Genomic DNA, 12217 nt, shown 5'->3' on the forward strand with positions numbered 1-12217 from the left:
CTATTAACCATTACCGTATCAATATTATCAAATCCTAAAATATGAACAACTTATAAAAATGATCCAAAATCTAATGGATAAAGAATAGATATCAACATAAAAAAGTTGTGTAAAAAAATATATTCAAACAATCCTAAAATATCAAACTTCTATTCATTAAAGAAGTTCTCAATTAAATTCAATGTCTTCTATTGTGATAGTTTTAATCATTTAATCAATAAAACTCATATTTTCATACTTTTATCCTATATTATTAACATTTATTATACTGATTATTAATTGCTAAATAATTCTATTCAAGCACCATCCTAACAAATTAATTTACTGCAACTTATATAGGAAAATATTTATAATTTTCTATTAAATTTAATTAACAATAAATAATTAACGTAAAAAATTAAATTTTTATAATAATTTTTTTTCTATTTTTTATACTTATAGATTTAACATTATTTTTAATAAAAATAATAACTTTAAACTAAATAATTATTATTATTATTATAGCCCCTTTAAACAATATCATTTAATATAATTCTTATGAAAATAATTTTTATTAACAAAACAAAACAGATATAATAAAATAAATTCTTTTAAATATTTAAAATTAAAAGAAAAAATTCCATAGAAATTTGACCTCCTGAAACCGATTTTTAGCAAGTAAAGCAAAACCAGGAGAAAACCATGATATGAAAAAAGGTTCGTTTGGATTATATTTATCGTTGAAAGAAAAGAAAAAAGAAAATCACACAAAACAAAAACAAAGTAGCCTGTTTTTTATTCTTGGCTTAATCTGTATACGGTTGAAGCGAAGCACGTTGTTTCCAAAGCCAAAATCATACGCTGCCACGTGTCTCTCATATTAAACAACTTCGCTGACAGTCGTTGATTGACTGAACAGCGTGAAAACTGTGACAGAAAATGAAGGAAGACGCGAACCTGACCAGGTTCACAACGTTGTTCTCAGCCTTTGTTTGAACCTCAACACAAGTTGCGTTGTCGTTGAAACTCGAAAGCGTGAAATCCTAACGAACGAAAAAGAGAAAAGAAAAGAAGAAGAACAGGTTTTGTTGGTGTTTTCTCTGTGTCTCAGAAGAATGATGGAAGAAACAAGTGCCTCCAACAACAGATCCTCAAAAGGAAAGAAAGAAGACCTTTTCCATGTACTTCACAAGGTTCCTTATGGAGATTCTCCTTATGTCAGAGCAAAACACGCCCAGGTATACATCATCTCTTTCTTTCCTTTAATCTCTAATTATTTACAATCATTCTTTAAGGAAACCTTATTTCGTTCCTGTTTTTCCATGAACACTCAATTATCTCTTATTTTGTGTTTTTTTTTTCTTTTTCCGAGGATTGATTAATTGATTGGTTTCTAAATTACACCGGCTGTTTTTGTTCATCTGAGGATGATACTGAGATCGAGATTCATATTTGTCCTGACGTTGGATTTGTTTGATGTGTGATTCATGATTCCCACTTTTGTTCTTGTTTGATTCATGAACCATGAGTGTTTCTAAGCTTCACATATAGTTTTGTTTTTTTTTTTTTATTATTTGAATTCATACACTGTAAAACTTTGAAATCCTAGGATTTGTGACATTAAAATGTAAGAATGTAAAATCTGCCTATAAAAAAATAAGAAAAAAAAAAGTAAATAATAAAAGTGACCAAACCAAATCAAACTTATCCTCAGAAATGGAAAACTAGATTCTTGGACATGAACTAAAAGAAACTAAAATTAGGATATTAATAACTATAAATCATTGAATTATTTATAATTTGATTTCTTACACACTTAATAAGACAAACATTAAATCAAAAGCACAAGGTAGAACATTAAATCGCCTAAAATTCAGTTTATTATTTATTGCAAAATTAACAAGAGACAAACATTAAATGAGGTAGAACATCAAATGACCTAAACTCCTTCACCTAAATTTCAGTCAATATTTTTCTGTATTTTTTTTTTTAAAAAGTTTGCATGATAATCCAGATTGAATTTTTGGTAAGATGAAGATTTTGTTGGTGTAAATAAGTAATTAAAAAATGATGTGAATTATGAAGCTGGTGGTGAAGGATTTGGAAGGGGCAATTGTGTTATTTTGGAAAGCAATAAACAGTGGGGACAAAGTGGACAGTGCTCTGAAGGACATGGCAGTGGTGATGAAGCAATTGGACAGATCAGAAGAAGCCATTGAAGCAATTTCTTCATTCAGAGGCCTTTGCTCCAAACAATCTCAAGAATCCCTTGATAATGTTCTCATTGATCTTTACAAGGTATACTTAATCTCCTTCTTACCATCTTTTAACTTCAACAAACTAAATCTTTAATTCATTTTCTTTATATAAACAATCTTCTTTTTAAATTTCACTATATTTCATGTAGTTAATCCCTCAAATTTTTATACATTTTATAAAACAAAATTTTAATACTCTTTAAAATTCATATTTTTTTAAAATTTTTACATTTACTAGTGGAGAGATTTTATGTGGTATATCTAGTTTATTTGAAACCAGGTGAGTGATATAGTTGTTTTTTTTTTCAAAGTAAAAACTCAATTTTTCGAGCAAGTTAAGTAAATTTTTTAAATAAAATTTATTTGAAACATTATTAGGTAAAAACATACAAAAATATGAATTTTTTAAATCTGTTTACAAAATCGATTACGTGTTTATTTAGTAATGACTTGATACAAATAAGTGTTGTAGGACCACAAAAAAATGGTTTAAGAAACTTTTAAAATAATGAATCTCTGTTTAAGATGCCTATCCTCTTAGAGCTTTTATAATATTGAAAATTTAATGATCCAACTATTCTTTTCATCGTCCAACCATTTCAAACATTATAAGTGTTTTAAGATTTATTTTTAATTTATGAGAACTAAATAATTATATTTTATTACGTTTTTAAGACTATGTGCTATCTCTTTGGACCTACATATAAATAAAACTATGTAATTTTATTATTCTTAAGAATGTTAGTTTAATTTATTTAGTGTTCCTGACTTTAAAAACGAATAAGTATATAACTATATTTTATAGATGATCCTCTATCATATTTATTGGGATGATCTTAATTTTAAACATAATAGGATAAAGTTAGTTAGAATTTAACTATATTTAAGTCCACTAAATAAAACCTTTATTTATATTTGTGTGCATGTAAAGTAATTTCTCCAAAAACGGAGTCAATGCTATTTGCTTCTTTTTTTTTTTTTACCCTTTTGTTTACTCTCTCCATCTAAAACTGACTTCTGAAAATGGTTGTAGTTTTAACTTTTAAAAAAATTCAAATTTATTGATATTCTCGGTTTTTTTATTTCTATCTTGGCTCTAATTAAACAAAATCAATATTTGTATGACGAAATGCATTATTGAGAGAGTAATATTATTTCAATAAGTGACATTCATTCTTTCTTATTCATGTAGAACAAAAGGGTATTTACGAATCGAAGTTTTCAATTGTAAAAACCTTGAAAGATCCAAATATGTTAATTAATTTATTACATTGTTTCATGTTCTTTCATTCAGATATATTCATGAGAGGTTTAAAAATAGAAGAAACCCTCACAAATCTCAAATACTTATATTTATCTATATGTCTATATTTTGGTATAATTATATGTGTTTTTATTATTTGTTGGTGCTATAAATAAGATTCTTTATTGTTGGGTTTATAATAAGCTTTATTATACTTAAAATTTGATTTGTTGATGGTAGAAATGTGGGAAAATAGATGAACAAATAGAATTGCTGAAGAGAAAGTTGAAGCTGATCTACCAAGGAGAGGCCTTCAATGGAAAACCCACAAAGACAGCACGCTCTCATGGCAAAAAGTTTCAAGTTTCTATTAAACAAGAAACTTCAAGATTACTGGTATTTTATCTCAAACAAATCTTTATTCTTACTTATCAATAAACTATTTACTTTCTACCAATGTTTTGACTTTTTAAGGTTAGGTTAAATAAATTTTTTTTATTTCAATGATGTAATAATTTTTCACTTTCATATTATTATTTTGAGTGCTATGAAATCTGGTTTCATTTTGTTTTTTTAAATAAGACAGTATATTATTTTCCGTTTAAGTTTTTGGTAACAGACATTACTGTAATGTCACAGTATTTGTTATTATTCATGTCATGTGTCATTTTTATTAACAAGTTTCAACTTTCAACTTTGACTGATGATGTATTATATGTTGATCATGGCATGTGTCATAATTTTGATGAAAAATTTCACATTAATTTATTTTTGAAAAAAAAAAATCAAATTGACAAATTTCAAAATAGTAGAGAAAATTGAAAGGACAAAAAAAGTTTATTTGATTTATTGGGTTATTGCCATTGTTTTGGGAGAGTCACATATTTTAGCATTGTTATTGTACAGGGAAACCTGGGTTGGGCCTACATGCAAAAGACGAACTACATGATGGCCGAAGTGGTGTATCGGAAAGCCCAAATGATTGATCCAGATTGTAACAAGGCCTATAACTTGGGCCTGTGCCTCGTTAAACAAGCCAAATTTGAGGAGGCTCAATTTATTCTTGAAGCAGTGTTAAAAGGAAACCTTCCAGGCTCGGACGATAACAAATCAAGAAAACGGGCCCAAGATCTGCTTAAGGAGTTGAGGTCAATGTTACCTCCTCCACAATTGTCAGATCTTTTGGGCCTGGATGATGAGTTCATTAAAGGCCTGGAACGGTTGGTAAATGAATGGGGCCCAATTAGATCAAAGAGACTTCCAATTTTTGAGGAGATTTCTTCATTTAGAGATCAACTAGCTTGTTAAATTCCTATACTTTGTGTATAGATTTTTGATGGATTGAGAGTGTTACTTTTGTTAAGAGTGAGGAATTGAATGGAGTGAAGATCTAGATGTAAATCAATAATCATAAAAGAAAAAACAATAAGACTATTGTTCTTATGAACTTCAATGAGACATTTTGGAAGCCACTTTTAGTTGATAGATTATTGAAAACAAAGATGAAATGCTTTCTACATTAATTGGAATGTGACTAAAGTGGAACTTGTGTTAAGATTTCTCATTTATTCATTGTATAGAAAATTACTAAATATAGGTTGATTTATTGCATTAGTTAATTTCCAAGATTAGTTATAGGGATTAGTTTAATTATAGGGATTGGGCAGTTTTTGTTTCCAGAGATATATTTTCTCTACTGCTTTACATATATGGGTACACTGTAATCATGAGAAATTATCCTTGAATGTCATTTTTCAATATGGTATCACGAGCTAGACTCCTTAAGTGTGATTCACCATTTTCTTAACCTTCCTTTTTTTTAAACACCCTCTAAACCCATAAGATGTCTGATAAAAACTCTACACCTGAATCAGGGTCTGTAGTGACTCCTGTCATTATTCAATCTGAAAGTGCTTTCAATGCCGGGATCGTTCTTAGCAAAACAAATTACGACATATGGTCACAGATAATGGAAATGCATATCGCAGAGAGGGAGAAACTCTCTTATATTCGAGGCAAGGAGAAACAACCTGCAGAGGAGGATCCGGGTTATGAAAAATGGTATGCAGAAAATTAAAAGGTGAAGAGGTGGTTGTTGTTGTCCATGAGCCCAAAAATTATGAAGCGTTACTTACGCTTAGCCACAGCCCATGAAATTTGGAGTGCATTATCTAAGGCATTTATGATGGAAGTGATGAGTTGCAAGTATTTACTTCGAATCAAAAGGCCTTTACTGCAAAACAAAATGGTAGGCCTCTCTTGGAATATTATGGAGAATTGATGGAAATTTTTCAGGAATTGGATCATCGTGATAAGGTGGTCATGAAAGATCCTAAAGATGTCACTGCGTACAAGAAATCAATTGGACGACTAAGGGTACATATATTCCTTGCGGGATTAGATGGTGAGTTTGAACAAATTCGTGGAGAGATTTTACGCAAAGAACCTGTCCCAGATTTGGAGAATTCTTATGCATTGATTCGTTGGGAGGCAATACGTCAAGCGACTTTAAAAGGTGAATCAGAAAGTTATGACAGCATAGCCATGATAGCTCGAAACAGAAACTGACAGGGTCAAACAAAAGGAAATCATCCTAAAGCGAACTCAAATATAGATAAGTCTAAATTCAAATCACTGCAATCAGCAAGGACACACTAAGAGTCGTTGTTTTGAACTTAATGGATATCCAGAATGGTGGGATCACAGTTGGGATCAATGAAGAAAGAATCCAATTGCAGCAGTTGTTGAGGCAAAAAAACATAGATGAAGCCTCCAAAGATTCCACTGCTTTGATGGCAATCAGAGGTAATGGTGGTGAGTTTTCTGTACCTATTACTAATAGCACATGGATAATTGATTCAGGTGCTACTGATCATATGACTTTTGATTCTAGATAAATTTCCACCATGAAACCATCCTCAAAAGAATTGATTTCCACTGCCAATGGTGACACAACCTCTATTATTGGAAAAAGGATCCTTAACTCTTACTAATAATTTCACTTTGGATTCTATTTTAGTTGTTCCATCTCTTGAATATAACCTTTTGTTTGTATCACAAATTACTACATCCCTAAATTGTATTGTTATTTCTTGGCCTAATTTTTGTGTGTTTAAGGACATTCAGACCAGACAAACGATTGGTTATGGTGTTAAACAAGGAAGATTATACTATTTGGACTTGGTGTCAAAAGATTATGGGAAGTTAGAAAGTGCTTTGACCGTGAAGAGTTCTACCAAACAAAAAGAAGAAACTGAAATTTGGCTATGGCATCGTCGCCTCGGACATACTTCATTTAGTTACTTGAAAAAATTGTTTCCTTTATTATTTGCAAAGATTGACATCTCTGTTTTTCATTGTGATGTATGTGAACAAGCAAAAAGTCATCGTGTTCCTTTTCCACTCAGTTTGAATAAAAGTATTGTTCCTTTTATGCTTATACACTCGGATGTTTGGGGTCCTTCTAAGATTTCTACTATAAGAGGATCACGTTGGTTTGTTACTTTCATAGATGACTGCACTAGAATGACTTGGTTATGGTTAATGAACTCCAAAGGAGAAGTGAAGTTGATATTTCAAAAGTTTCACAAAATGATTGAAACCCAATACAATGCAAAAGTTTAGGTTCTTCGTAGTGACAATGGTGGTGAATACCAAAGCCTTGACCTCAAGAAGTACTTGGAAGTACATGGGATTATTCATCAAACTACGTGTCCTAATACACCACAACAAAATGGTGTTGCCGAGCGGAAAAATCGACACTTACTAGAGGTGGTACGTTCTTTATTACTAGAGGCCCATATGCCTTTATCTTATTGGGGAGAGGCTCTTACAATGGCAACATATTTCATAAAGTGTATCCTTTTTAGCTCTAGTGAGTTTCAAACGCCACTACAGACTCTCCTGAACAAAGTGGTTACCCGTGGTAGTACAGATTTGCCTCCTCGTGTTTTTGGTTGTGTAGCATTTGTGCATATTCAAAAGAACCCAAACAAATATGCACCACGGGCTTTACGATGTGTGTTTCTTGGATATGCTATACACTAAAAAGGGTATCGGTGTTACCATCCTCCAACTAAACGAATGTTTATAAGCATGGATGTTGTTTTCCATGAACAAATAATGTATTTCTCTTCAGAATCTGCACTTCAGGGGAAGAACCATAAAGAACTGCAGACTCTAGACTATAATTGCCAAGAATATGTATATCTTGAGAAAGACCATTTGAAGGTAAATTGCAACAACGATAATTCTTGTGCAGATAACTTACAATCAAGTTGTATAGATGAGATGGAAAATGAAATAAATGGGACTTCATATTATGAGGTGGTGACCGAACTTGGTATGACTCCTCCTGTTGACACACCAAACTAGTCATCTGTTGTCATGGATGCGCTCTTAGTCTGGTGCCAACAAAAAGGCAACTACCAGAACGACACACTAGAGGTATTCCTAAATTCACTTATGAGCCCACTCTTTCTAGTAAGGTTAGATACCCCATGAATAATTTTTTTTCCTACCACCATTTGTTTGAATCAAATAAGTCATTTGTAAATCAATTATCTATTGTTGTTATTCCTAACAATGTACAGGAAGCCTTGCCTGATCCACAATGGAAAAATGCGATGAATGAGGAAATGAAAGCCTTGCAACAAAATGAAACATGGGAACTTGTTGACTGTCCACCAGAAAAGAAAACCAGTTGGATGTCGATGGATTTATGTTATAAAGTACAAAGCAGATGGCATAATTGAAAGGTTAAAATCAAGGTTAGTGGCAAAGGGCTACACTCAAACTTATGGGGTAGACTATACGGAGACATTTGCTCCTATGGCTAAACTCAACACAGTTCGAGTATTGTTATCTCTAGCTGTAAACTTAGATTGGCAGTTACAACAGTCTGATGTAAAGAACGCCTTCCTCCATGGAGAATTATCTGAAGAAGTTTATATGGAATTTCACCAGGATGTATGGTTCCAAAGAAGCATAGTCAAAAGGTGTGTAAATTAAAGAAATCATTGTATGGCTTGAAGCAATCTCCAAGGACATGGTTTGGAAGATTTTCAGAGGCAATTACTGCTCTTGGCTATCATCAGAGCAATTCCGATCATACTTTGTTTCTAAAGAAACAACACGGTAAGATCACTGCTCTTATCATATATGTTGATGATATGATTGTTACTAGAAATGACCCTGAAGAACAGAAAGCTCTACAAAGCTATTTATTTGGAAAATTTGAAATGAAAGATCTTGGTCCTCTGAAATATTTTCTTGGGATAGAAGTTTCCAGATCAAAAGCAGGATTATTTCTCTTCCAAAGAAAATATATCCTAGATCTTTTTCAAGAAACAAGCATGGAAGAGTGTCATCCTGCTACTACTCCTATTGAAGAAGGATTAAAATTGTGTCTTGAGCCAAATCAGATACCGGTTTACAAAGGAAGATACCAAAGGCTTGTAGGAAGATTAATGTACTTGGCCCATACTAGACCAGATCTTACTTATGCATTAAGTGTTGTTAGTCAGTACATGCATAACCCAGGAGAAAAACATATGAATGTTGTCATGCACATCTTAAGGTATTTGAAATTTGCACCTGGAAGGGGTATTTTGTTCACTAAACACACCGATTATCAAGAAATAAATGTATATACAGATGCAGATTGGGCTGGAGCCATAGATGACAGGAGGTCTACATCAGGTTATTTCACTTTTGTAGGAGGAAACCTTGTAACTTGGAGGAGCAAAAAACAAAACGTGGTTGCCCGCTCAAGTGCAAAAGCTGAATTTAGAGGTATAGCACTTGGTCTATGTGAAGCATTGTGGTTAAAGCTACTGTTGGAAGATTTGGGATACCCTCCTAGGCAACCAATCCAATTGTATTGTGACAACAAAGTTGCATGTGATATTGCCCATAATACAGTACAACATGATCGCACAAAGCATGTTGAAGTAGACAGATTTTTCATCAAGGAAAAGTTGGATAGGAAGATTTTAGAGTTGCCTAAGATCAAAACAGAAGATCAGTTAGCTGACATTCTCACTAAAGCAGTTCTAAAACCAGTGTTCTCCAAATTTCTAAGCAAGTTGGACTTGACTGACATTTATGCACCAATTTAAGGGGGAGTGTTAAGATTTCTAATTAATTCACTGTATAGAAAATTACCAAATATAGGTTGATTTAATGCATTAACTAACTTCCAGGATTAGTTATAGGGATTGGCTTAATTATAGGGATTGGGCAATATTTGTTTCCAAAGATATATTTTCTCTACTACTCTACATATATGGTCACACTCTAATGAGAAATTATGATTGAATGTCATTTTTCAATAACTTTTCGACCAAAAATGAAAAATGTGAACTTTAGCTTGACCAATCTCACGTTACAAACTTTTATGTTTCTGCAACCAAATGTGTGATATCAGACACGAAGAACAGGAAATTATGATGCAATTGGTGAATCCCTTATATACTGCAAACTGTGGATGAACAACATTAAAAATAATTAATATATTCATGTAAATTTTTATTATGCATGCATTATCACAATATTTAGTTAATAACTACAAAATTGTCTTTGTTCTAATTTTTGAAATAATTATCATATTTATACTATATAGTTTGTGATAACAATAGAAAAAGACTGTTAAACTCTAAATACATGTTACATATCCAAAATGTTTTCATGTGTATTCGCTAAGATTGGACCACTTCACAATATCATTGTATTCATTAATATATTACATGTATGCATTGTTTTCTTTAATAATTTCATGAAAGATATTTTTTTTTTGTCTGCAAAATTATTTTATATTAATAGTGTTTAAACTGTTTTAAATAGTAATATAAATGAAATGCATTATCGATATAACTTCCTAATACAGACCCAGATATAAAAAACAAAAAAAAAATGTATATATGATGAATTTAAACATAAACAAACTTTAATAAATTTGATATTGTTTAACGTTATTATTTTTATGGTATTTTTATTTAAAAACCTATTCCAGTAAAAATAGACAAAAATAATTAGAACTATAATTTTTTAACTTAATTCTGAAACAAAAATATAGATTTGTTTTCTTTTATCCAAAGTATAAAATTAGTATCTATAACGTATAACATTAATAAAGGGGATATTTTTTTTTTTTTAACAACTTTTTTGTGTATACAAATTTTTATAATTTTATCTTTAAGCATTCTTTAAAACTGAATTGATTATCCACTATAAAAAAAAGAAAAAAATCTACCAATATAATAAAAGAAAGCTATGTATGATAAAAGTATAAAAAATATTTATTTTTATATTATTTCTTATGAAGTTTTTTTACAATTTAATACTTACTTGATTATTATAAGGTTTAAACCTCTTTTTGGTTCCTAAGTTATAAGTAGATGTTCAGTTTAGTCCCGTTTTTAAAAATGTAAATCTTCGGTCTCTAAGTTATAAAAAAATGTATCAAATGAGTCATTTTTTAACTTGAAATCCTGTTTTTGGTTGTTTCTTAATAATCGTTACATCTTTAGATTACTCTGATTTGTTTCTTAATAATAAGAGCACTTTAGATTGCTCTTTGTAATTTGACTGTGAACATAAAAAAAGGACTCATTTGATACATTTTTTATAACTGAGGAATCAAAGGTTCACATTTTTAAAAGCGGAGACTAGACTGAACATCCGCTGATAACTTAGGGACCAAAAAGAAGTTTAAACCTTATTATAATAACAAGTTTTTTATTTTTTTGTTATCATAAAAGTATAAATGAAATTAATCGTTTTAACTTGTCATTTGGAAAGATATGTTTCTTGCGTCGTCTATAGATTTAAATTGATCTAATTAAGCCGACTTTCAACTCCTATTTTTTTTTTTCTTGGAATACTTTTCCACCTCATGCTCTAATTCATGTTTGTATAAAGGCAATTTTAAGGGTATTATCCAAACCCATTCGAAAAGAAATTCTTCTACGGTTTTCATGCTAATTCATGTCTTCACACAGGTTTTTGTTTTAAAATAATTAAACATTTTAGTGTTCTATTAACTTCTATTTATTTATAATTTCTTAACTCTCTAAAAGCACCGATTTTGGTATATGACCTCCAAAGGGGCTGTCGTTCCAAGAATGGTAGCTCGATGTGCAGAAAATCATTGTCAGAACTATGCTATTCAAATTAATTTTCACAAGAATATTCATTTCATAGAAAACGACAAGAATAAATTGAATGAGATCCCCGCTATCTCTCATCCACTTGTTATTCTTACACACCTATTTTTCAGTCAACGATCGGTCAATTTCTCATTTTCCAATTTTCCTTTCAAATAATTTTTTGTATTCCTTTGACTTCTCAACACAGTAAATAAATTTCGCGCAGAGTAGCTCAGCTCAAGCAGAAAGTACACGTCTTGTTATCTCAAGACACTAATCTTACAACTTACCAAAACTTCAGGGCATTGAATTTTTGCCTGCGAACATTACATCTGAATTTGGAGAACTGTACAATTGAATGTTCAGCAAGCGAATTATGCAAACAGGACTTTACTCGTATAATGCATGAAACTGAAATGCAATATTTTGCGTCTTTGGTTTACGAGACAACAAACTATCTTTCACGTGTCCTAAGTTAAAAATGGATTGGAAAAAACTGATCCCAAACACACCATTTGTACCATTGGTGTTCAACGTCTGTTTTTGCTTGTCTTTGTTTGGCCTCAACTGGTAAAGAAATACTCAGTTAA

At 31.0% G+C, this 12217-nt stretch overlaps 1 protein-coding gene across 1 annotated transcript; it reads left to right on the forward strand.

Annotated features, from left to right (window-relative positions):
• Window positions 1–902: 902 nt before the first annotated feature.
• On the forward strand, window positions 903–5005 carry LOC106752419 (protein SULFUR DEFICIENCY-INDUCED 1). The gene is made up of 4 exons (XM_014634101.2): window positions 903–1217; window positions 2065–2277; window positions 3721–3876; window positions 4387–5005. The coding sequence occupies exons 1-4, from the start codon at window positions 1095–1097 to the stop codon at window positions 4786–4788; spliced, it is 894 nt and encodes a 297-aa protein (XP_014489587.1). The 5' UTR covers window positions 903–1094; the 3' UTR covers window positions 4789–5005.
• Window positions 5006–12217: the final 7212 nt, after the last annotated feature.

Source organism: Vigna radiata, unplaced genomic scaffold (assembly GCF_000741045.1).
Source record: "Vigna radiata var. radiata cultivar VC1973A unplaced genomic scaffold, Vradiata_ver6 scaffold_324, whole genome shotgun sequence".
NCBI lineage: Eukaryota > Viridiplantae > Streptophyta > Magnoliopsida > Fabales > Fabaceae > Vigna > Vigna radiata.